General features: G+C 41.1%; 1 protein-coding gene across 10 annotated transcripts in view; it reads right to left on the bottom strand.

The window, feature by feature from the left end:
* Positions 1-26,397, bottom strand: part of ATE1 (arginyltransferase 1) — a 172,991-nt gene that overhangs the window by 19,289 nt on the left and 127,305 nt on the right. Inside the window, exon 12 of one of the 10 annotated variants that reach the window (XM_045068893.1) lies at positions 15,219-15,822. The exons of the other annotated variants lie outside the window; for them this stretch is intronic. Within the exon in view, the coding sequence (XP_044924828.1) occupies positions 15,812-15,822 (11 nt within the window). The 3' untranslated portion in view covers positions 15,219-15,811. Of the gene's footprint in view, positions 1-15,218; positions 15,823-26,397 lie in introns of those variants that run through there. 10 annotated transcript variants of the gene reach the window in all.

Genomic DNA, 26,397 nt, shown 5'->3' with positions numbered 1-26,397 from the left:
ACATGACACAGTAAGAACACAGCGCCCGTTCTAGGGTATTCTTGCCAAAACCATGTAACCTACATCTCATTATGAGGAAACATCTGATGAACAGAACTGAGGAATGTTCTATAAAGTGACTGGAATGTACCTTTGAAAATGTCAAGGTAACAAAAGACAGGGGTATATACTAAAAACTGTTCCCAGTTCCGAAAAGAGACTGAAGAGACATGACAATAAAGCAGCACACAATCCTGTCTTGCACCCTGGATTTAAAAAAAAAAAAGAAGAAGAAGGAAAACGGAGAGTAGGTTTGCATGTGTGTGCATGCATTTTTGTGTCATAAAGGACATTACTAGGAAAATCTGGGAAATCGGAGCAGGGTGTATGGATTAGATGGTGGTAATGTAACACTGCTTGCTACTTTCCTGGTCTGGATGGCTGGTTATGTAGGAAAATATCCTTGTTTTCAGACAATACACACTGAAATACTTACGGATGATGGAGCAATATATCTGCAACTTATTCTCAAATGGTTCAGAAAAAAATACAGAATAAAGGAAGGGGAGTAAGAAGGCCAGTATTTACAAGTGGGGAATCCGGATGAAGGGTGTGGACAGGTTCTCTGGATTAGTTTTATAATTTCTCTGAAAATATGAAATTTCAAAATAAAAAATTAACAGATGCTAAACTGTTTTCTTCAGCTTCTCATCATATTGCATTTGTGGATTCTGAAATCCCAGCATTACATCTGTAATTTTCTTTCTAATTTTTGAATTTTGTTCTGACATATTCCCATCACTACAGCCTCGAGGTATTTTCAGCTTCTGTTTCTTCCACCATGTCAGAGATCTGGAAATTCAGCTATCAAGACTAAGAATAAAAATCTTAATATTTATTAGATCTGAAAAAAGGCAAAAGAAAGGATAATACTGCTTTTAATGTGAGTCGATACATGGAGAGCTGGTATTCTGATTATCAAAGACACTGAATTAGTTCATTTTATGATCTATGATGTTTAGTTGGTTGGACAAATTAGTTTTTTTTTAATCAATAGCTTGAAATTTGGTATTTGACAATTCATGAAAGTTATTACCATGATACAGGTAATCTCATCGGTAACGTCACTGGTATGTGACCTCACTGAGTAATAAAACCATTTACAATGAAAACCAGCCGCAACGCTTATTTCCAACAAATGATCCTGGCATTGGGTTAATTCTGATTCCATCCAAGGGATTTGGAATTGAGCTACAAACTGCCAAAAGTACCTTCAAACAGAGCAAAACTTTTGAGAACTTCCAGGGGCATAAAATTCAATTCAAAATTAGAGTATTTTTGCCTTTAGAGCAAATACAAATTCACTTTTCTTTGCCAAAGGTCTCGATCTGGAAATGCGTCCTCTTCCCCATGCTTGGCCTCCACCCGATCTGCATACCATCCCTGTAAATTACAACATCTCCTGCAATCCTTTTTTTTTTTTCCTCACTAGTTCCTTTCTACTCCCTTTCACAAAAGCTTAAGACTGCTTTCCGACAGAAACAGACAAAACTCTGTAGTCTCCGTTTACCCTCCAGCTAGTTCATTCCACTTTTCTCTCCCTCTTTAAAGGATATTTACTTAGTGGCCATTTCCTCGCCTCCCACTCACTGAACAATCTATTGCCATGCGTGTCTTGCTCCGTCAAGTCCACTCTGCTCACTAAGGTCAAAGGTCTCCCTGCTCTTGAATATAATGAACACATTTCAGCTTTCATCTCCCTCAGCAGAGTGCAAACTCAGAGGAGCACGTCCTCTTCCCTGAAATCCGCTCCAGCCTTTCTGACAACACTCGTCCCGGGTCTTCTCTTTCCACCAGGCCAGTTCTTCAGCAGACCGTCAGACGCTGGGAGGCAAACAGTGTTCTGTTCTAAGTCATCCCCTCTGCCCCGCTACACTTTCTTCCTAGGAAACTTCACCCACGTGCATGGATTCAGTTACCATCATTACTCCGACCTCCAAATCCTCAGGTTAGAGCTGAAATTCTGCTCTTGAGCCTCAGGAAGACACAGTAACACTACATGCAGCTGAGGTTAGGAGGCTGTGGTCTACGACTTGTCTTTTGCCAGGCAAACTCACATGGTCTTAGAGCAATTCTTTTAGGACTGTGTCCTGCAGAAATATTAGTATGTGTGCAAAAAGATGTATATTTAAGAGTATGTAGTGGCCATGGACGGGACTGGAAGAGATTATGCTGAGTGAAATAAGTCAAGCAGAGAGAGTCAATTATCATATGGTTTCACTTATTTGTGGAGCATAACAAAAAGCATGGAGGACAAGGGGTGTTAGAGAGGAGAAGGGAGTTGGGGGAAATTGGAAGGGGAGGTGAACCATGAGAGACTGTGGACTCTGAAAAACAATCTGAGGGGTCTGAAGTGGCGGGGGGGTGGGAGGTTGGGGTACCATGTGGTGGGTATTATAGAGGGCACGGATTGCATGGAGCACTGGGTGTGGTGAAAAAATAATGGATACTGTTATGCTGAAAATAAATTAATTTAAAAAAAAAAGAGTATGTTGTGGCATTATTTGTAATAGCAAAATACGTAAAACTTAAATGTCCATTAATGAGGGTAATTACCAATAATACATATGACTGTCTATAGCCTTTAAGAAAGTACAGGTAATCACACTTATACCATATGGTTCAATAAATATGCTTCTCAGTATTTCCCCAAAGGAGCTGAAAACTTTTTTTTCTTCAGTGTTCGTTTTGTTTTAAAGATTATTTATTTATTTATTTGACAGACAGAGATCACAAGTAGGCAGAGAGAGAGGAAGGGAAGCAGGCTCTCTGCCGAGCAGAAAGCCCAAAGCAGGGCTCAATTCCAGGACTCTGGGATCATGACCTGAGCCGAAGGCAGAGGCTTTAATCCACTGAGCCACCCAGGGGCCCCTTCAGTTTTTTTTTTTTTAAGATTTTTTTTTTTAAATAATTTCTGCACCCAATGTGGGGCTCAAACTTACAATGCCAAGACCAAGAGTCCCATGGTCTATCACCTGAGCCCGCCTGGAGCCCCAAGGAGCTAAAAACTTCTGTCCACACAAAAACCTGCAAACAGATGTTTAAAGCAGCTTTACTTGTAACTGCCGAAATAGGGAAGCAAGAGAAATGTTCTGCAGTGAGTGAATGAAGAAAAAGAAACCGTAGTACTATCATTCAGTGATGAAAAGAAATGAATTTTCAGGCCGTGAAAAGACACGGAGGAACTTAAAATGCCTACGACTCCGTGTAAGAAGCCAATCTGACAAAGCTATGTGCTACCGTAGGGTTCCAAGTCTATGACATTCCAGAAAGGGTGAAAGTGTGGAGGCAGGATAAACAGGAGTGGTTGCCAGGGGTTTATGGCAGGGAAGAGGGATGAATGAGCAGAACACAGAGGGTATTTAGGGCAACGAGACCACTCTATAGGACACATGTCACTATATGTCAAAACTCATACAACGAACAACACAACAAGTAAACCCTAATGTAAACTGTGGACTTCAGTTGATCATAATGGATCAATACTGGCTTATCAATTGTATCCAAAGTATCCCATAATGTAAGATGTTAATAATATGGCAAATGGGAGGTGGGAGTTGGAAGGCAGATGGAAATTCTCTGTACTTTCTGCTCAATTTTTCTGTATACCAAAAACTGCTCCAGAAAAGTCTATTTAAAAAAAAAAGAATGAGAAAAATGTAAGATACTGACAAGAGGAGAAACTGAGTATGGGGTATGGGAGAAGGCTATACATTATCTCTGCAATTTTTCTGTAAAGTTACAACTCTTCTAAAAAAGTTTATTTTTATTTTTTTTCAAAGATTTTATTTATTTATTTGACAGAGAGAGATCACAAGTAGGCAGAGAGGCAGGCAGAGAGAGGGTGGGGGAAGCAGGCTCCCTGCTGAGCAGTCGACTGATGCGGGGCTCCATCCCAGGACCCTGAGATCATGACCCGAGCCCAAGGCAGAGGCCCAACCCACTGAGCCACTCAGGGGCCCAAAAAGTTTATTTTTAAAAAGAATGAGGAAGTCTATTACACAATAGTAAAGATTTTTCAAGATAACCTAATGTTAATGTAAAAAACAAGCCACAGGATATTTTTAGAATGATTTAATTTATATGTATAAATTGTATGTTAAACAAATGATATAATTAAAAATTGGAATTAAAAAACATAAGCACAGAAAAGAACCCAAGGCCTTCCCACCAAACTTCAGCAGTGCTTACCTCTGCAGAGCCAGGCATGTGGGTGTGTGTGGGCAGCTCCCTTGCGCTGGGATGCGTTGTGGGATTTTCACTTTCCGCATCCTATGTTTAATAATCACAAGCGTATCACCCAATCATGTTTCTGGTTAAAAAAAAAAATTCTTAAACCAAAAGCAGCCATCCAGAGCTCAAGTGCTGGTGAATAAATACACATGAAGCATCCAGCCCAGGATGCGCGCTCAGAGCGGCAGCACGACTGCCACAGCTGATCTCAGTAAAGGCAGTGCCACTCTTCTCAGCACCAATGAGAATGCCCACTTCGGTCACGAAGCCTCTGTTTAAAGACAGTGCTCATGTCTGCGTGGCTTTTACCGTGTGAAGCTGTGGGCCAGAGCTGGGTGTGGGGAATGCCTGCCTGCAGAACTCCTGGACATGGGAGGGAGCTTCAGAGTCAGCTGACGGGGGCTGCACACAGGGCAGGGTCCCCCCACGGCAGTGCTGGTCCCAGGCCAGGACCTGCCTCCGTGCGAAGTCGCCCCTGAGGGCTCACCTAAACTTCCGTGTGAATGAATGGTCCCAGAGGCAGAAGAAAGTGCTGCCAGGCTTCCAAAGAAACCAGGTATTACAGACAGTGAGCTAAATTCTACTGTGCTGCCTCTCCATTTTGATGGCATCTTCGAGTCCTGTGCGAGGTTTTAGGGAACTCTGATGCTCAGCATACACTGTGGGGCCCAGAGAGAATGGTACAGCAATACCCCATCATGCAGTCAGACAAAGAGGAGATCTTTAAAACACACCAGTGCGTGAATCTAAGGGTATGTTAACAATTTCTTGCAATTGGCTTTAAAAATAGTGCTCTAGGACAGAGAACTGGCAACCTCCCCCGCTAAAAAAATCCAACCCCCAAACCATAAACCAAGGCTACAGCGGCGGAATTCCTATGCTACCATCTTCATGTGGCCATTTTTCATTTCTGCTCCCATTAAAGCTTCAGAGTGGAGAGGGTGGACCTCAGGGGTGCCTGAATGGTGCAAATAAGAATGTACAAGATAACCCCGCTTGTCTTTTCATATCTGATAGAATTATGTTTTGATCCACTAGTTTTGTGTTAGAAGTCAGCAGACTTCCATTTAATTTTATCTGTAACTTGATAAAGTGACTCAGTGAAGACTAAAAAAACCAATATATTAACATAGATGAGAGAAAAAGAGACATTGATATTTCCTTAAGAATGAGTTTACAGGCCATCAAAATATGAGGAGGGGCACCTGAGTGGCTCAGTGGGTTAAGCCTCTGCATTCAGTTCAGGTCATGATCCCAGGCTCCTAGGATATGGCCCCGCATCAGGCTCTCCACTCAGCGGGGAGCCTGCTTCTCCCTCTCCCTCTGCCTCTCTGCCTATTTGTGATCTCTGTCTGTCAAATAAATAAATAAAATCTTTAAAAACAAAACAAACAAACAAAAAAACGTGAGGAGTAAGGGTCAGTGGTATCGTCTCTGTAAGTGCTTTGTTACTGTTCAGCTTTATGCTTTTGAAAGTTTTCTTTTCTGGGTTTTTAAACCTAAAACTGATTGCTATAATCTCTCTGAAAGTTCATAATGGCAAGTTAACATTAGTGATACAAATAAGCCTTTGACAAAACTTGGATCAGATTTTATCAGGTTTGATTTTTACCAGGTAGTAAATTAACTTCAGATTTTCTCAATTACTCATTTGCTACATATTAACTACCAGCAGCATGTTTAATATTCTTCCCAATATAGCTGGAAATGCACAGCTAAAATAACAGTAATAGTTTATACATTCCTAACTAGCAAAAAAATAGTTCTGGGACTTTTTTTTCCTTTTAAATTAAGACAAGAGGGCTTCCACTTCCAGAAGATAATCTTTGCCTACTTCTCCCTCCTGTCCCCTAGGACAGAAAACCCTGCACATTATACAACAAACGTAAGAAGACAGTGAAATGAAAGAAGAGGCAGCCCAGTGGGGACTCTGAGATCTGAGGCACAATAAGGTGGCGAGCATCCTGGGCTTTCCTTTTGCCTCAGGTTTTCCAGAGGGGATACTGGAAAGCTAGCAACCCCGAAGAGCCAGTGCACTGAGACAAAACAAACAAACAAAAAGTAGTAAGAAAAACCTCCCTTTAACCAGAGGTCCAGGAAAGTGGCAGCCTAGCAAGAAAGGAAACTTTCTGCCAATAATCTCAAAAAAACATAAACTGCCACAGCTCACCCAATATGGAAGATAATGTAAATAGCCCTAAAGCTAGTGAAGAAATGGAGCTTGTAATTAATTTTGAAAAAGAAATCTCTAGGCCCCAATGGTTTCAATGGAGAATTCTACCAAACATTTAAATAAGAATGAAAATCTTTCACAAAATCTTTCAGAAAATAAATGAGAAGGAACCTAAATCAGAGCAAAAGAAAACTGCAAAGCACTGCCCGTTAGGAATACAGATGCAGAAATCCTTTACAAGGTGTTGGCAAACACCAATCTAGTGGCTGCACATATTCCCAGGATGCAAGGCTGAGTCAGTATTTGAAAGACAATCAATATACCTCCCATATTAACAGTTTAGAGAAAACATCTACATAGTCACATCAACTGATATGAAAATACACCTCACGGGTTCAACACATAACCAGGCATGATAAAAACTCCCAGAACACTAGGATTGCACAGGGATTTCCTTAACTTGATAAAGAATGAACAATTTCCCCCTAAGGTTAGAAATAAGGTGGAGCGCCTGGGTGGCTCAGTGGGTTAAGCCTCTGCCTTTGGCTCAGGTCATGATCTCAGGGTCCTGGGATTGAGCCCCCCATTGGGCTTTTTGCTCATCTGGGAGCCTGCTTCCCCCACCCCCCTCTGCCTGCCTCTCTGCCTACTTGTGATCTCTCTCTGTCAAATAAATAAATTCTTTGAAAGAAAGAAAGAAAGAAAGAAAAAGAAAGAAAGAAAGAAAAGGCAAGAACTCGTACCATCTCCAGTTTTACTCAAAATAGTGCTGGAAGTCCTAGCTAAAGCAATAGGAACAGAATTGAAAACAGAAACTGAAATGCATGCGGATAGGAAAAGAGGAAAAAACACTGTCCCTACAGACTTAACAGTGTCTGTAGAGAATCTCAAGGGTGCTATAAAACAATCCTCCTAGAACTGTAAATGAGCCCAGCAAAATCACAGGATAAAAGATCAACATACAACAATCAAATGAACTGTAAATCACACACCTTGTAAGGGACCAATATCCCAGATATAAAGAACTCCTAAAACTCAACAACAAAAGAACCCAAATAAGTTGATTCAAAAACAGGCAAAAGACATGAATAGACATTTCTCCAAAGACGACATACAGGTGGCCAATGATCATATGAGAAGATGCTCAACATCACTCGTCATTAGGGAAATGCAAATTGAAACCACAATAAAATACCATGTCCCACGCATTAAGATGGTCATTGTCAAAAACCCAGAAAACAGGAAGTGTTGGCAAGGATGTGGAGATACTGGAATGTTTGCACAACTGCTGGTGGGGATGTAGAAGTGTGCCCTCTGGGAAAAACAGTATCAGTCGTTCCTCAAAAAAAATCAGAATTATTATATAATCCAGAACTCCATTTCTGGACATAGACCCCCAAAAATAGAAAGCAGGGTTTCAAAGAGATATCTGGAGGATACCCATGTTCATTGCAGCATTATTTAAACAGCCACAAGGTGGAAACCACCCAGGTGTCCATGAATGGTTGAATGGGTAAACAAAATATGGTCTCCCCATACAATGGGTATCATTCAACCTTAAAAAGAAATGAAGTTCTAACGCTACAACATGAATGAACCTTGAAGGTATGAATGAACCCAAAAGGACAAATAATGTATGATGCTACTCCTCTATGAGGGACTTAAGAGTCAAATTCATAAAGACGGCAATTAGACTTGTGAGCTGAGAAAAGAATGGGAGCTATTGTTTAATAGATAGAGTTTAGTTATGGGGCCATGAAAAAAGCTATGAAGACAGATGGTGGTGATGGTTGCACAACAATGTGAATGTACTTAATGCACTGAATCACACACTTTTTAAGTTCATGGATTGGAAGACTTTTGAGAAAAATAATAATTCTCTCCAAGCTGACACATAGATTTAACACAGTTCATAACAAAATCTTCGTAAGTACTTTTACGGATATAGGCAAGATTATTCTAAAATTTATACAGAAAGACTGGGAGAGCTGAAATAACTCTGAAAAAGAATGAAGTTGGAAAAGAATCATTCTACCCAACTTCAAGGCTTGCTTCATAGTTCCAGCAATCAAGACTGTGTAGTATTTACACGGGTGGACACACAGATCTGTGGAACAGGACAGAGGATCCGGAAACAGCACCACACAAGTATGGCCAACTGATTTGGACAAAAATGCCAAAGCAATTCGGTGGGGGAAGAGCCTTTGTAACCAGCAGTTTGGGAGCAATTGGATATCCATAGGCAAAAAACTAAATCTTGATCTAAACTTTCCATCCTAAACAAAGGTTAACTCATGAATCATATGTTACATGTAAAAGTATAAAACTAACAAGGGAATATCTCTGATACCTAGGGCTTATTGAAGAGTTCATAGGACACCAAAAGCATGATTCATAAAAGAAAAAGAAAAAAATGAGAAGCTGGACAGCATCAAAATTAAAAACTTTTGCTCTGTGAAAACCAACAAAGGACAAAAAGACAAGCTACTGAGGATTTGTATTTAAAACACATAAAGGGGAGCACCTGGCGGTTTCAGTTGGAAGAGCATGCGACTCTTTACTTTTGTTTTTTTTATTTTTTAAGATTTTATTTATTTATTTGACAGATCACAAGTAGGCAAGAAGTGGAGGTAGGGTGGGGTGGGAAGCAGGCTCCCCGCTGAGCAGAGAGCCCGAGGCAGGACTCCATCCCAGGACTCCGGAATCGTGACCTGAGCTGAAGGCAGAGGCTTTAACCCATTAGGCCACCAAGCGCCCCGTGCATGCGACTCCTGATCTTGCGTGAATTTGAGCCCCACATTAGGTGCAGAAATTCCTCAAATAAATTTTTAAAACTTTACAAAAATAAAAAAGTATATAGGGGCGCCTGGGTGGCTCAGTGGGTTAAAGCCTCTGCTTTCGGCTCAGGTTGTGGTCCTGGGGACCTGGGATTGAGCCCCACATCGGGCTCTCTGCTCGGCAGGAAGCCTGCTTCCTCCTCTCTCTCTGCCTGCCTCTCTGCCTACTTGTGATCTCTGTCTGTCAAATAAATAAATAAAATCTTTAAAAAAAAAAGTATATAAACAACTCTCATAACTCAGCCATATAAAAACAAACAAGACATGGGGTGCATTTTACTGAAGGGAATGTGCGGATGGCAAGTAAGCACCTGAAAGGGTGGCCAACAGCTATTGGGGAAACACAAATTAAGACCATAGTGGGATACTGCTATCCACCTATCAGAACAGCTAAAACAAAAAGAGTAACAAAACCAATGCTGGCAGGAATGTGAAGAAATATCGTCTTAAATACATGTTGGTGGTAACAGAAAATAGTACAGCCATTCTGGAAAACAATTTGGCAGCTTCGTAAGAAATTAAACATATATTTAACCCTACAACCTAGTAATTATACTCTTGGTCATTTATCCCAGAGAAACAAAAAATAAGCTTACACGAAAACCTGTGTAACAGATGTTTACAGCAGGTTTTTTGGGTGAGAGTCCTAAAATGGAAACAAACCAGATGTCCTTCAACAGGTAAATAATTAAACAAGCTATGGTACAACCATGGTCCATACCATGGACTACTTCTCAGCAGTAAGAAGGAACGCATTATTAATACATGAAGAAAGAGAGAGAGACACACACACGTATATTCCACCCGCCAACTCCAACCCCTCACACATATAAAGAAGGAAAGAGAGAACTCACAAAGGAAATTTAGTAAAACATCTAGAACATCTTACTGGACCATGTCTTTGTAATTTAGTTATTTTAGCATAAAAATCCCTAGTAATCTGAGATTAGTGGTCAAAGGTAGTATATTTCAGGATTTTACTTATTTTCATAAGTAAAAACAAAACTATAGCATTTTATGTACAAATTTAAAATATTTTCAGATTTTATCATATATTGTGTTCTTTAAAATTATCTATCTGCTTTTGAACCTTAAGCTCAATTACTTTTCTTCTACTTCTGGTTCAAAGTTCACACAATGCTATATACCAAATACACTGATCAATAAAGCCAAAGTTCAATAAGTCTGATCTGACTTAATAAAGCAATAACTCATTGTATTGACTTTTAATAATTTATTATTCAAGATGAATAGGGGATTTATAAGATTATTTCCTTAACTGAAAAAAATGACCGTTATCGGGATGTTTCATTACATACTGCAATTAAGAGCAATCTCAAGATGAGGCTTTACGCATTCACTGTTTTAAAGAATCTTGAATGAATGAATGAATGAATAGACGTCTAAAACTTCTTAACCATAAAAAAACTCAAGTTTATACACCTGGGTGGCACAGTCAGATAAGCATCTGGCTCCTGGTTCAGGCTCAGGTCGTGATGTTATGTTGGTGGGATCGAGCCCTGTGTTGGCTTTGTGCTCAGGGTGGCATCTGCTTGAGATTCTTTCTCTGGCTCCCTCTGCCCCTCCTACTCATGCTCTAAATAAATAAATAAATAAATAAATCTACAACAAACAAAACTCAAGTCTCAGAGCTAACTAGGATATCTATAAGAATGACACTTGCCTCACTGAAGCTCGCAGAAAAAAATTTAAATAAAGAAACATATAATACTAGCAAATGAAACCAAGGCTGTCAAAGAAAAATAAAGCAACCAGAATACAACGTCAAATTAGGTACCTCAAAAATCCTCATAAAGGGCTCAGATAAGTGAAGGCCATCTCTCTCCACTATAAGTAGTGATTATTATTACTTTTTAAATTTTATTTATTTATTTGAGAGAGTGTGTGCACAAGTCGTGGGGAGGGGCAGAGGCAAAGGGAGGAAGCAGGCTACCCACTGAGCAGGGAGCTCGACGCAGGGCTCAATCCCAGGGTCCTGGGGTCACAACCTGAGGACCTGAGCGGAAGGCAGATGCCTAACTGACTGAGCCACCCAGATGCCCCTGAGTTTTCTGAATATCAAGATAAAGACAATCTGCAGGTCTCAAACCATGCTTAATGCAAACAGAAGCACTGTTTACCTCCTAGGTAAACAGAAAGGCCAGAAGAAGCTCCGCTTCTGGCCCCAGATTCCCCAGCCATGAACAATCCAGCTATCCTACAATCCTAAAGCTTTTTCATACTCAAAACACACTTTAGATTTTTTTTTAAAGATATTATTTATTTATTTGACAGACAAAGATCACAAGTAGGCAGAGAGGCAGGCAGGGAGAGTGGAGGAAGCAGGCTCCCAGCCAAGCAGAGAGCCCAATGTGGGGCTCGATCCCAGGACCCTGAGACCATGACCTGAGCCGAAGCCAAAGGCTTTAACCCACTGAGCCACCCAGGCGCCCCTAGATTTTATTTTTAATCCCAAACAATGGTGGGAATGCAAAGGCCAGTGAACGGAGTTAATGGCCATAATCAAAGTTTCCAAGATCTTTCATGCAAATTAGAGAAAATATAACTTTTTTTTTTTTTTTTTTAAAATCCTCACCCCATCCATCCCTGGGATCTAAGCCTGCAGGGTCTGATGGAAGCCAAAGTGGTGAGAAGAACGTGAAACTCTTACATCCTTTTTTTAAAAATGCAAAGATTTGCATTTCTGTGGATACTGCATATCCATTTCTAATAATTTTTTAAAATGTTCTCACAATTCAGAGACTACAATGGAATGAGCAATAAATTCAATACTTAAGAAAAATTAGCAATGAGGAAAATGCATGAAGTGTTTTTTTCTACTCTGGCCAACTTTGCCTGGAAAAATGCAATTCAAAACCTCAGCAATTTTGTCCCTGTAAGCCATCTTACTGTCAACTGAGTTTTTCCTTTTATTATAACCACTTAAGAACGGAGCTTTCCTCCACCCAGCTTCACTGAGGTAAACCTGACAAGTATTAGGATCGTGCATATGTAGTGTGTACAGCGTGGTATCTGGATACACGTCCACACTGTGAAATGAGTATCACCGTCAAGCTAATTAACACATCTATCAAAAGTGATTTTTCATGCAGAAAAAGCCTTTTATAGGAAGAGTATTCTGGTTGCGTTTTGCCATTTTCTCTGTGGGTAGCCTAACCAACCTGATGGTAAACTCCCCGAGGGTGGGAAGCAAGTCTTGTACTTCTCGGCTGGGGGCCCAGGCACCACATTCCCGAGATGCTGGGGATGCGGAGACCCACACGGCGCGATGCTGAGTGGCATCCCGTCAATGTTTGCGGTTCCTGGGGCTCATCTTTCTCCCACTCTAATTAATAGACAAGCAACAGAAGACAGATCTTCAGAGCAACTACCCAGCTTTCATCCACTTTCTTGTTAATTAGTACCTCATGTTTATTACTCAGTGTCTGAATTCTCCAATTAAATCATTCTTGGATTGTTTTATTTCTGAATGTGTAATAAATATTGAAATTAATCAGGTCACAAAAGCTTTAAATTGTGTTCTGTGCTAATCCATTTTTAGGACAAGAATGGTATCTGGCATCTTCCTAAAATTCCCATTAATTAACCACAGTAAACTGTACGGAAATGATGTTAACTGCAAACAACCCATCAAACATGCCCTAGGTTTATCTGGAATGAAAGGCTGTGTCTCATGCTTCACATCCTAGTCCAGTCTATGTCTGCTTCTCCAGAGAGACTAAGAATTCTAGAAACAAGAAACTGTGTGGGAAGTACCCAAGCTCTAGACCTTTTATGAACTGGCAGAGCTGAACTGATGATTTGTACAGAGAGAAGAGTCTGGGCCCGAACCCGACAGTGAGCCACAGCCAAAGTGAACGGCGTAAGCAGCATTTAAGGATACTTCTGAGTCAGCCACGAGCTACGAGTTGCTTTGCTACTGCTCAAAGGCCCTTTGATGGTCCCTATCAATGGTCCCTAATCCAGTGAGCATAACATATACCTGAGTGTTTGATTCTATTGTCTTTGGATACTAGATCAGAACCCGCAATTCACTTTCGGGAAGCAAACTCCCTTTCCCGAGGTGATCAACGAAAGCATGAAATCAAATCAGTTTTGCTGTCTGTTGCTCAGAGGAAGAAATATTTTCTTTGACCCTTGGAGAGCCACGCAGGTTCGCGGTTTTTGCTTTAATCTTACTAGCTCCTTCCACCCCTCTTGTGCTCACGGGCTGGTGGACTTGTGTGTGCACTTCCAGAGCTTCTGCTGTGCTCTCACTGGGTCACATTTGCTTATGATGAAATCCATTTGTTACTTGTTGACTCAGATCTCCCCAAGAGACTTAATGCTCTTGGTTTTCATGTTCTTCACAGTGCACTGAAAAGCTCCTCTTTGAAGTAAAATGTTTTAAGAATGAAAATGTGTGCACTATAATAACAACATTAAAACTCCTTTCTTGTCATTAAATAAACTAACCAGCAACCAAATGAGTTAAGGCAAAATTTCACCATCGATACATAGAACCTCTGAACAACAGAGAAATTCTCTTTTGTTCAGGTCACATTTCAGACTCTCTCCTGTGTTCTTCATCAGCTCTGACGGGTCTGACACAGAAACTGAGTTTTTGTCTTCCGGTTGCTCAGCTACAAGATTTATTCACAAGCCCCAAAACTTGAGACTTTTCTAAATTCCAGTTTTTTTAAAGTTTAAAATAAATCTCTAAAAACTCTTCCTGTATCCCCACTACTTCTTTTTCTCCTCCTCCTCTTCCTTTTTTTATTTTTTAATTTTTTTTTAGATTTTTATTTATTTATTTGACAGAGAGAGAGAGACTTAGTAAGAGAGGGAACACAAGCAGAGGGAGAGGGAAAAGCAGGCTTTCCGACGAGCAGAGAGCTCGATCCCAGGACCCCGGGATCATGACCCGAGCAGAAGGCAGATACTCAACAACTGAGCTACCCAGGCACCCCCCAACTACTTTTTTTCTAAGACCTGAACTTGTTATAGAACTTTTGAGGGCAACAACACAAGACGACAGAATCAGGGGTCTTTTACAGAAAAGTGTTGCTCGGTCCTTTGAATCCAAACATGTTTCTGTTACGTATTTTTTAAAAATCTCAACTATTCCTTTAATGTATTTTGAAAAACAAAATAAATAAGTATGGTGACTAAAAATGAATAAAGCAGTGTTACAAAGCACTGTATTTTTAGTCCATACACACTCCTCTTGAGAACAAATTTGTTTTAAAAAATACAAGCTGATCCTTAAATAAGTTTGAACTGCATGGGTCCACATATACACAGATTTTTTCTTTTTGATAAATACAGTACACAACTGTGAATGTATTTTCTATTCCTTATGATTTTCTTAATATTTTTTCTAGCTGACTTTGTTGTAAGAATAGACTATACAATACATATAACAGAACAATTATGCGCTGTTTATATTATTGGTATGGCCAGCGGTAGGCTCTTACTCGTTAAGTTTTGGGGGAGTCTGAAGTTACATGCTGATCTTCGACTGCATGGGGGGGGAGGTACTCATAATTCCTGTTGTTTGAGGGTTCAGAAGTGAGCAGTTAAGAAAAGAATGGCTACAGTTTGTAGTGAAAGCCAGGTCTATGGTTCTAAAATTACCTCTAGCACCACTGGCAAATCAGAAAGTGCTCATAAGCTGAAAGGTCCCTTCTGATTTTCTTTGCTTTCTTCAATGCAGTTTGAGTGCTTCAAGAACATGTTCAAAACGCCGGGAGGGTATGGATGGCTCAGGTGGTTAAGCGTCTGACTCCTGATTTCGGCTTCGCTCATGATCTCAGGGTTATGTTATAAGATCGAGCCCTATATTGGGCTCTGCACTGGACACGGAGCCTGCTTGTGATTTTCCCTCTCCCTGTCCCTTGCCTTTCTCTCTCTCTCTAGAAGGAAGGAAGGAAGGAACAGAGGAAGGAAAAAAGTCTCCTATTCAAAACTCCTCATTTTTAAAATGACAATGTAACACAATAACTGATTAGCCGCATTGTGGAAGAGCCTTGGTTTTGTCAAGATTCGCAGTAATGGATTTAACAACAGGGTGTTTTTCAAAAGACATTAAGAAATAGAGTTCAATTTATAATCACTTTTCTGAAAACAGTATTGTATTTTATAGAACAAGGATCATGCAAATTTAGCGAACTAGCTCAAATCCACTATTTACACTGAGTCCGGACCTCACAGCACCTAATCCCCCCGGTTCCCCATACCCTCTAATTTCGTCAACTTGAAAGGAAGGTTTTCTGGTTTAATTCACAGTTTTGAGGAACTACCTGGCATCACTTTAAGATGCGTATCCAAGCTCCCACGTGGACAATAATTTGCTTCAGGCTGCTAAGGCCTATACAGACAGCAGGTGGAAAACATGCCGCGGAGAAGTTCAAATCCTACTAGTGTCGTCCCAGAGCCCTCCCAGGCGCCTGCAGTGCGGGCGTCCATCAACAGCCGCCACACTTAGAAGTGACTCTTCGGAAGAGACAGATCTTCTTCATGAAGGGACTTAACTCAGATCTGAATGTGAAATGAGAACAGAGATCCGGACGCCAAGGCTTAGACCACCGCAGTAAACTGCTGTTGTCCGCTCAGAGAAATGATCTATGCGATTTTACATTAAGTAAGCAACGAAGAAATTAAAAGAGGAAAACACAAATGGCATTTATTTAAATTTTCTCTCGCATACTCAACTCGTGTTTACTTAAAGTAAAATACTTTGTAGGGATGCCTGGGTGGCTCAGTCAGTTAAACAACCGACTCTTGGTTTTTGCTCAGGTCCTGATCTCAAGGGTTGTGAGATCAAGCCTCATGTCGGGCTCTGAGCTCAGTGGGAGTCTGCTTGGATATTCTCTCCCTCTGCCCCTTCCCACACTCACACTTACTCTCTCTCTCAAATAAATGAAATCTTAAAAAACACACACACATGAAATAAAATCTTTAAAAACATATATATAAAATGTGTTTAAAAACACATATATATGTGTGTTTTATATATATGTGTTTTTAAAGATTTTATGTGTGTGTGTGTTTTTAAAGATTTTATTTATTTGAGAGATAAAGAGAGAGATTACAAGTAGGCAGAGAGGCAGGCAGAGTAGGAGGGAAAGCAGGCTCCCCACTGACAAGAGAGCCCGATGCAGGGCTCCATCCCAGGACCCTGAGATCATGACCTGAGCTGAAGGCAGAGGCTTAACCCACTAAGCCACCCATGTGCCTCTAAAAATATATTTTTTATAAAAGGCATCTTTGAGGGGGGCACCTGGGTGGTTTGGTCGGTTAAGTGTCCAACTCTTGATTTTGGCTTAGGTCATGATCTCAGGGTCACGAGATCGAGCCTCAGACTGAGCTCCATGCTCAGTGGGGAGTCTGCTTGAGATACTTTCTCTCCCTCTCCCCCTCCTCCCCATATGTATGCTCTCTCTCTCAAATAAATAAATCATAAATACATAAGTAAGTAAGTACATGGCATTTTTGCATAATAAAATCAATGGACATAGTATTTCAGTCCAGGGTTTGTTAAGGGATATAAGCCTATACGGTCACTTCTTTCTCCAAAGGCAGACACATCTGGAGAATCCAGATGCTTGGCAGACAAAGATAGTTACATTACAAACAAAACAAAAGTGAGGAGTTATTTTAAAAATTAGGCATGCAATTGTATAGTTTGCTAAAATACATGATAAACAATGAGATTATTGTATGACACCACATACTACAATTTGGTTTTATTTTGGACAGTTTTCAGTTAATTATCTAGCTAGGAACATAATTTTTGGCATACCTGACCAGTAAAATCACAAATTTAGGCTGTAGTAAAATATAAAAAGGTTAGACTCTTGACCAAGACAGTAAACCACTTCAAAGAACAGAAAGATCTGTGCTCACTCTGTCTGTATCTGCAGCAGCAGAAGAGAGAAAAAGAACCAGTGTGCCACTGTGCCAACAAATAAGTGACTTCTCTTACACAGGGCCCATATATATGCGTGGATACACAGAATAAAACACAAAATGATGTGCAAAACTGCTGTCTTGGTTACCAGTATCACTGGAATTAAGAAACAGAGAGAGGCCTGTCAGCCACAGACTGGTTCAAACTTGTACTAGTTTTTCCTGCCTGTAATCTAGTTCTCACCTATACTTTCCTCGGGCTTTTGATGAGTGCGCCCATCATTTCAATCAGGGAAGTTTCATCAGACAGGCTCAAAATATCCATCTAGACCCCCCCACCCAAAGCTGTCTAGGGTAGTAACTGGTCATTCAGGGAAGTAATGTGGCTGTGGCGGGCATGTTCCCTGGTCTGACCTCAGTGTTCAGGGACCCACCACACACCGATAACACCCACTGGTTACGATCGCAAAGGATTCTCGATAACCACAACAGCCTGATGTCTACAGAGTAGTTTAAAGAAGTCTTCCCAACAACAGATATACTCTAAGATGCCTGCCCATCCCAGCCCCTTTCTATTACTCATCAGTTGTCTGCCTCATGAATACGGATTTAGAGCAATAGGGTCCGTGTGGGGCTGAAATAAGCATTTAGCACAATGCATGGACCAACAAATACTAATCACAGCACTCGCTGCTACCATGGCTCCGTCTCCCAGATCAGGAGTGGAGCACAGCTGGAGCAAGAATCCAGGGTTTCTCCCCTCCCTCCTCATCTCTCAGTTGTAGAACAACAACAACAAAAAAAAAATACTAGAGTGCATCACATGAGCAAAGAGCAGCACTGCTCAGCACTTTTGTTTCAGCTCTGTGTTTGTGAGAAATGTGCAAATGGGTATGGTCACGGAGGAAAATCCATTTCTTATGGTGGACCACATCCAAGAGTTCGGAAAACACTCCACTAAACTACTTGGCCTCACCCGAAACTACAGTTTGAATCTTCTGGTGTCAACAGTGGGAACAGGGAAGGAGAGTGAAAGAACACAGTGTAGCCGTCTAGTGAAATCCAGCAGGATCACGGCAAATGCTACAATGTCAATATGGTGCACAGTAGTTGGTGCTTCAGAACCACATAGCTTACATTTATGGAATGCGTTCTAGTTTTTAAGCAGTGTGATCCTCACAAAAAAATCTCAAAACATTTGGAGGTCACAAAACATACCTTCTCTGAGTGTTGAGTTTTAGAAGTTCTTTATATATATTGGACACTAAGCCTTTATTGGATATGTCATTTGCAAATATCTTCTCCCATTCTGTAGATTGCCTGTGAGTTTTGCTGATTGTTTCCCTTGCTTACAGAAGCTTTTTATTTTTATAAAATCCCAATACTTTATTTTTGTCTTCCTTGCCTTGGGAGCCATCTAGAAACAAGCTGCTATGGCCAATGTCAAAGTAGTTATTGCCTCTGTTCTCTTCTAGGATTTTTATGGTTTTAGGTCTCACATTTAGGTCTTTAATCCATTTTGAAATGGATTGTGTATGTTGGTGGGAATGCAAACCAGTGCAGCCACTCTGGAAAACAGTATAGAGGCCCCTCAAAAATAGAACTAAAAATGGTTCCTTAAAAATGGAACTACTCTATGATCCAGCAATTGCACTACTCCGTATTTATCCAAAGAACACAAAAATACTAATTCAAAGGGATACATGCACCCTGATGTTTATAGCAGTGTGATCTACAATAGCCGAACTGCGGAAATAGCGCAAGCGCAAGTGTCCATCAATTGATGAGTGGATAAAGAAAACTCGTGTGTGTGTGTGTGTGTGTGTGTGTGTGTGTGTTTTACTCAGCCATTTTTAGTATATGTGCTGCCGAAGTGAGCACACATGTTTTACTCAGCCATAAGAAAGAATGCAATCTTGTTATTTGCAAAGATAGGGATGGAGTTAGTAACATGCTAACCACATAAGTCAGAGGAAGACAAATACTATACAATTTCACTTGTATGTGGAATTTTAGAAACAAAATAAACAAGTAAAGGGGGAAAAAAAAAGAGAGGCAAACAAAGAAAAAGACTCTTAACTATAGAGAACAACTGATGGTTACCAGAGGGGTGTTGGGTTGGGGGAGATGGGTGAAAACAGGTGATTAAAGAGGGCACTTGTGATGGGCACTGGGTATGGGAAGTGCTGAATCACATTCTGTACCTGAAACTAATATAACACTGTATGATAACATTGGGAATTTAAATAAAAACTTAAAAAACCCATACCAGGATTCTTAACTTTATGTTGTCTGAATTTCCCACTTCACAGATATGAAACTGAGGCTGAGAACTTGTGACCTGCCTGAAGTCACAAAGCTAATGTGTGACAAAACCAGAACCTTTGTTTTTATATCTCTACTTTAAATATGTTACTTGGCATTCACACTCCAGTTACCTGCTATTCTATGGTAGTAATGGTTAAGTATTAAATATAAAGTTAATAGACTGATTTTGGAAGTTGTTATTGAAAAATCCGAAAGTGCTATCAAAGATACTAAAAATTCAACTGAATATAATATTATTCAACTCTTGATTTCAATGATCCTAAGAACACGACAATGTAGTCAGTTTGTTGGTTAATATGACAATACCATCGGTTCAAAGATCTTTAGAGCTAGTTAGGAATCAATGACATATTTTTTTAAAAAAAGATTTTATTTATTTGAAAGAGAGAGAGCATGAGACGGGGGAGGGTCAGAGTGAGAAGCAGATTCCCTACTGAGCAGGGTGCCCAATGCAGGACTCTTACAACCTGGAAAAACTGAATTAAGAAGGAAAATGTTTGAGAATAAATACTACAGTACTAATAATGGTGTTGAGGAATCTGAGCATATTTGCTATTTTTGTACTTATAATATTTGATTGACCTGGGTCCATTAGTATAATAAATAGATTGCTCTCATGATCTCATCTCTCACCTTAACAAACATTCAATCTTTAGTCCATGAATGTGGCAAATCTCTCCATTATTTAGGTCTCTGAAGAATGTTTTGTAGTTACCAGACTTGCAGGAGCCTTGATATATATATATATATATATCTAAGTAATGAATATCTTTTATGCTACTGTAAGCAGATTTTAAAAAAAATCATTTTCTAATTGTTTGTTGCTAGTAGGTTAAAAATTCAATTGATTTTTGTATATTAGCCTCACATCTTGCTACCTTGCTAAAATTTACTTACTAGTTCTAGTAGTTGATTAGCATACTTCTGAAAATTTTCGACATAAACAATAATTTTTGTCTCCAACAGGAAATGCAAAGTTAAATAACTGATTAAGACTTGTTACTTCCAAACTAAGTAAAAATTTAGGTTCATCACCTCTATAAATTTGTTACATTTATATCAGAATTTTTAGTCTTTTGTTTTTTTTAAAGATTTTATTTATTTGAGGGGTGCCTGGGTGGTTCAGTGGGCTAAAGCCTCTGCCTTTGGCTCAGGTCATGATCCCAGAGTCCTGGGATTAAGCCCCTCATTGGGCTCTCTGCTCAGCAGGGAGTCTGCTTCCTCCTCTCTCTCTGCCTGCTTCTCTGCCTACTTGTGATCTCTGTCAAATAAACACATAAAATCTTAAAAAAAAAGATTTGAGAGAATGAGAGACAGTATGAGTAGTGGGGAGGGACAGAGGGAGAGAGAAAAGCAGGCTCCCCACTGAGCATGGGGCCCAATGTGGGACTTGACCTCAGGACCCTGGGATCATGACCTAAGCTGAAGGCAGAAGCTTACCGGCTGAGCCACCCAGGCATCCCCATTTATATGAGTATTTTAACAGACAACTGAATTATAGGGAAACAGATTACATTACATTTATAAAAGAAGTTTTAAAATGTTGAAAGAGATTTAATTAGCATTTTATAAATACAATCAAACATTATTCAAAAGCCCCTTAAAAAATGATTGCTAAAATGTACAAAACTTGCACACTGAAAACAAGATTTATAATCTGAGTTTAAATGTCTAAAGAAGGAACAGATGTTATTTTAATAAACTACACTGTAATGAACAGTAAGTTCTGAAATTAAAGTGAACCTTGGCATTGTCTTTCTTGCAAACAAAAATCATGCTCACAGGCACCTAAAACTTACTCTTCAACAGGTGATACCATTATACCCACAAATTTGAAAACCTAATACATAAATCTTTAAAAGCTGAGATACTCCAGTCTTCAAAAATTCCACGTGATCATTTTTTAGTGGGTTATGAATCAATGTAGTGGGTCAAGACAGCCTTTTTTTTTTTTTTTTTTATAAAATAGCAAAGCAAATGGAGTATATCACATCTAATGAGGATAGACCTTATTTAATGAAACTTTGGTCTCAACTGCTTATCTATACGGACAGACACAACACTTGCACGCAGGCATGTGTACAAGGGCTGTGCACTAGGTGGAGATACAAATTGTATTTTTCCTATGGGTTGTAGTTAAAACTGTGAAAAAAACAAAGACAGATGTCCTCAACATCACTATCTACACAAAATGAGAGTTTTCTAAAAAACAGTACTCTCTCTATTCTCTGTCACTTACTGATGCCCGGGAGGCCCTCCCCGCCACTGCGCCCCCCTGTCCCCCCACCCCGTGTTTACATTACTGGGGGCAGCAGTCTGGGAATTATCGGTAAATGAAAAGGGGCTTCATTCAGGGACATCACCACTCCTATATCTAATGGCACCAAGGAATGGAAATCTCTGGCAGGTCCGTCTCTGCTGCACCATGCGGTACTGGCCGCGGCTGTCCTCCTGGTTGCGTCAGTCTTCCTCAGTAAGCCTACCTTCATTCTACTTTAGCTCCCCGAACCCCAGGCCACAGCCTGATATGCCTCTGGAACTGTAAAACCAGACACTCCTTCTTCTCTGGATGTCATTTCATATCCTTGATGGGTTCAGTGAGCCTGTCACCCGGTTTTCAGAGATGACCAGTCCTGTGACCCCTTCTATGACGTTTTGCTCCATTTGTCCTAGCTTTGGTTCCTTTCTAACGGACTTCAGATGCTATCACCATATTTCAACCATTTCCCTGTCAACAGCTTTAAATTCTTGCCCTTTCACAGAAACGAACAGCCTGACCAGACGACTGTCTGCCTTCTCCAGGCTGGAGATTCTCCATCTACACAACTACCCTCGACTGATTTTTTTAAGTTTTATTGAAGTAATCTCTACCCCCCAATACAGGACTCGAACTCATGACCCTGAGATCAAGAGGCACATGCTCTTCTGACAGAGCCAGCCCGGCCCCCCTCACCCTCACTGATTTGGACAAGGGCTGGCAACTGGCTCTGTCTCCTGTTCTTCTTGGCCTGCCACCACCCCTGTCACTAGTACCTATTTCGAATGGAAAACAAACGGCATCAGAAGAGAAAGCTTTCAACCTGCGGCCACCACACCGATCTAATCACCCTCACCGCACTGAGCCTTTCCTCACCCTCTCCTACAACAGATGAAGGGTCCTTACTCTCTAAGGCTCATCTTCCCGTCGGGGTGCTTGGCTTTTCTTGTGCTTCATGCCGGAGACCTGGATATACTGGTTTCCACCCCTTCTGTTACCGTTACGCTTTCTCTGCCCGAACTCCTGTCAGCTTTTGAAAATGCTCAAGTCTCTCTCAGTTCTGAAGGCCTTCGGTCTTCAGATTTACCTTTCTGACGAGCGTCTTCAAAATTCAGATTATGTCACCTTCTTAAATTGAACTTCATTTTTTTTTCCAAGATTTTATTTATTTGAGAGAGAGCTGGGGGAGGGGGTGGTAGGAGCAGGGGGTGAGGCAGAGGGAGAAGCAGGGAGCTCAATGTGGGGCCTGATCTCATGACCTGAGATGAAGGCAGATGCCTAAGCAGCTGCCCCCCCCTCAGTTTTTAAGCCTGGATCCTGCTTCATCCCCCCTGAGCTGAGACAGTTCTTGCTGAGCGACTCCAAAGGTGCTTCTCAAGCACTGACAGCAGAACCAGACGCTGCTACTGCTCCCTCTTCTTGAACATGCTTCTTGTGACTTCCATGACTCTACACTCTCTTGGCTTCTCCTGACATCTCTGGTCTCTAGTGGGGATCCTCACCTATTCGGTCACTCCACGGTGGGCTGCCTGGGGGTTCTCGCCTCAGACCACTGCTCTTCACTGCGAACAACTGCACTCCCTCGTCAGGCTCCTTTGCACGTTCTAATGCCACCTTCCCAGGCCCTTCATCAGTGTCAGGTCTGTAAGACCACAACTGCCTCCCCGACTCCTCTGTTCATGTCTCCAAACACCCTCAGCTCAACGTGTCCAAGCTGAACTCACCGTCCCTCTCCTCCCCCGGATCTGTTGCTCCTTCCACGTTCCTCATGCCAGAAATGAAGAGTCAGCATTAATTCTGTTCCTGTCAGGCTTGACCACTCTCTTCCCTCACCCTCACCATATACAATTAACCGGCCAGTTCTGTGTGCCCCAGCTCCTGAATATCCTTAGCATGTGTTCATTCCTGTCCCAGTCCCAGTTGTCACCACCCTGGTCCAGGCCACCACCGTCCTTTGCTTAGAGCACCCACACAAAGCCTCCAGGTCAGTCTCCCCACCTCCAGTCTGAACTGAGTCCTGGTCATTCTCCGCATGTAGAGTAGAAATGACAGAACTGCTGATGTTACTCTGGTGCTCAAAAACCTTCCCTGGCCTTCCACTGTATCCAAGAGAAACCTCGAAGTCCTTAAAATGATAGAGCCAAGTTCTTCACCAGCCAGCTGCCTCTCTCCCACCAAGCCCAGCACCCCTGCCAAACTCTAGCTGTGCTCCCGGCACCGTAGCCCACCGCCCCGGACCCAGGCCCTCTAAATATGCCCGTCTCTCTTCCTGAAGCTCTTGTGTTTCCTCTCTTTAAAAATTCCAACAGATCACTTCATCCAAGAAGCACTCCCTGCTCTCCCGTGTCCCAAAACTGGACTGAGGATCCCCCGATGGGAACTAACTGCTTTTATCTCCCCCAATATGCCACTTACACACTTCATTGAACCTGCCGGGGACCTGCCGGCGTCCTCCGCTGAGCTCCCGGGCGGCTGGGATGACTAATTTACATCGTCCTCATGAAGCACAATACTGGGCTGGATAAACACGTGTTGAATGAATGATTTTATGAATTCTTCCCACTTCTGATTCTAATTCCTGGCTGGCTCCTCCAACTATTTCAAATTAGACTGGCCTTTTTTTTTTTTTTTAAAAATCCATTACTTTCTCCTGTTTTTGGTCCTTACTCCGTGTGTCCCAATGCCACGGACATGGTCAGCTGACACTAGGGATATGCCGTCTCAATACTTCTTCTACATCAGACACTGCCTGGGCATTGCATCTCATCCCCTGGGCCTCGTCTCTGACTCATGCCATGACTAACGTGCACAGTTCTGTGAAGGCGAGTTGGGCAAGGTCTGTCTTGATTCCCGCCTTTCCGATGTAGCAGCCTGATCTCCACTCGGACATGTGCAAATGCACAGCGCAGAGACATTACCACCCAGTGAGACCATCACCAGCCTGGGGACCGAGAAAGCCAGGGGACACATATGTCTTCCTGCGGTCCTCAGGCAGCCAATTCTGAGACATCCCTGATGGTTTCTCAAGGGGCTGCTGCAGTCATGTGCGTGCCGGTCGGCACCGTGCGCACCCACCATTCTGTTATCGCTCCCTCTTCCCTTCACTGGTTCACTGTCTCTGGTCCCCACTCCTGCTCCTGGGAATGCAAACCCATGTTTCAGGATCTGCTTCTGGAGGGAAAGCAGGCTAAATAACTCTTCAGCATCACAATTTTTACTCTTGTTTTCTTATTTTGATAGGGGTTGGTAAAACAGGTAGCTTTACTTCTTTCCCGGTTGTCAACATGTCCTTCCTATCTTCAGACAAATTTCATTTTATTATCATTGAACACTCCACAGAAGCACGAACAAGTTAAGTCTCCCATAAATGATGTCCATTTCAAATGAATGGCAGCTAGGAAAATACATTTCTTACAAGAACAGGAATTCGACCCCAGTTTCCATGTTTATATTAAAAACATTTTGCTAGCATCACATAAAAGAACACTTATAAAATAAACAGACCTTCTCATATCTTCATTTTATAGTTTGCTTATTTTTCTGCTCAGAGACTGAATATTAACAGACACAAAAGAGAATCTAAACAGTTTAAAAATACCTTTCAGACAAAGGCAGAGACTTCATTCTTATATTGAAGCTGGGTGTGAATGATACAAGAAACTTTGGATTGTTATGTTTGTCGTTGGGTCAGTTCCTCTAACAGCTAGTAGACACTGTATTATGACTAGCAAATGATGCAAGTTCTGAACTATATCACCAAAATATAGCACCAAGTACCCTTCAAGAATTTTTTTCAATTAAGCTAATGATTCATGCTCTGTTACTACAGAGGCACAAGTTAAACCAAGAATACTTACTGATAATTTGCAAGGCTGAAAAATGTTCAGTTAATTGCACATTACTTGGGGCTGATGATAAGCTTGACTGACATCCTGGGATATGATCTTTTGCCCTTTCTTTACTTATTTAATCTTTAATCATTCCATCATTTGTCAGAGATAATTTATTGGCTAAGCAAAGTTTATAAATTCTCTTTTAGCAAAGTTTTTGAATTTTTAAAATTTGTTTAAAACCAGAACGCACAGAAATCATCAATCCTTAAGGAATTTCAGTGCTTTCGGGGTAGTAATAAACTTTTACTTTCATTACAATAAAGTATCCTTGTGAAGGGGTTTTGTGTCTTCTCAAAATTTTCTAAGGTACCTGGGTCAGAGTATTAAAAGAATTCTACTATTATCATACATCAGTGAGAGTAATATTATTTTTATAAAAAAGCATGTGAAACCCATGCCTCCCAGCCCTGATACATTAAGTATATTCTCCATTTATAATATATGTAATGCCTAGAATTAAGATGCCACAAAGCTCCCTAACAAATAAAAACAAGTCTCTCTCTCTCTCTCTTTTTAAAAAAGATTTAATTTATTTATTTGAGAGAGAGAGCAAGTAAGAGAGAGCACGAGAGGGGAGAAGGTCGCGGGAGAAGCAGACTCCCTGCAGAGCTGGGAGCCGATGTAGGACTACCCCAGGACTCTGAGATCATGACCCGAGCCAAAGGCAGTTGTTTAACCAACTGAGCCACCCAGGCACCCCTCTCTCTCTTTTTTTAAAAACAGATT

Source organism: Mustela putorius, unplaced genomic scaffold (genome assembly GCF_011764305.1).
Source record: "Mustela putorius furo isolate JIRA1106 unplaced genomic scaffold, ASM1176430v1.1 tig00003909_pilon_pilon_pilon, whole genome shotgun sequence".
Taxonomy (NCBI): domain Eukaryota; kingdom Metazoa; phylum Chordata; class Mammalia; order Carnivora; family Mustelidae; genus Mustela; species Mustela putorius.
Note: the sequence above shows the minus strand (reverse complement) of the source record. Positions and strands in the feature narration are given on the sequence as shown.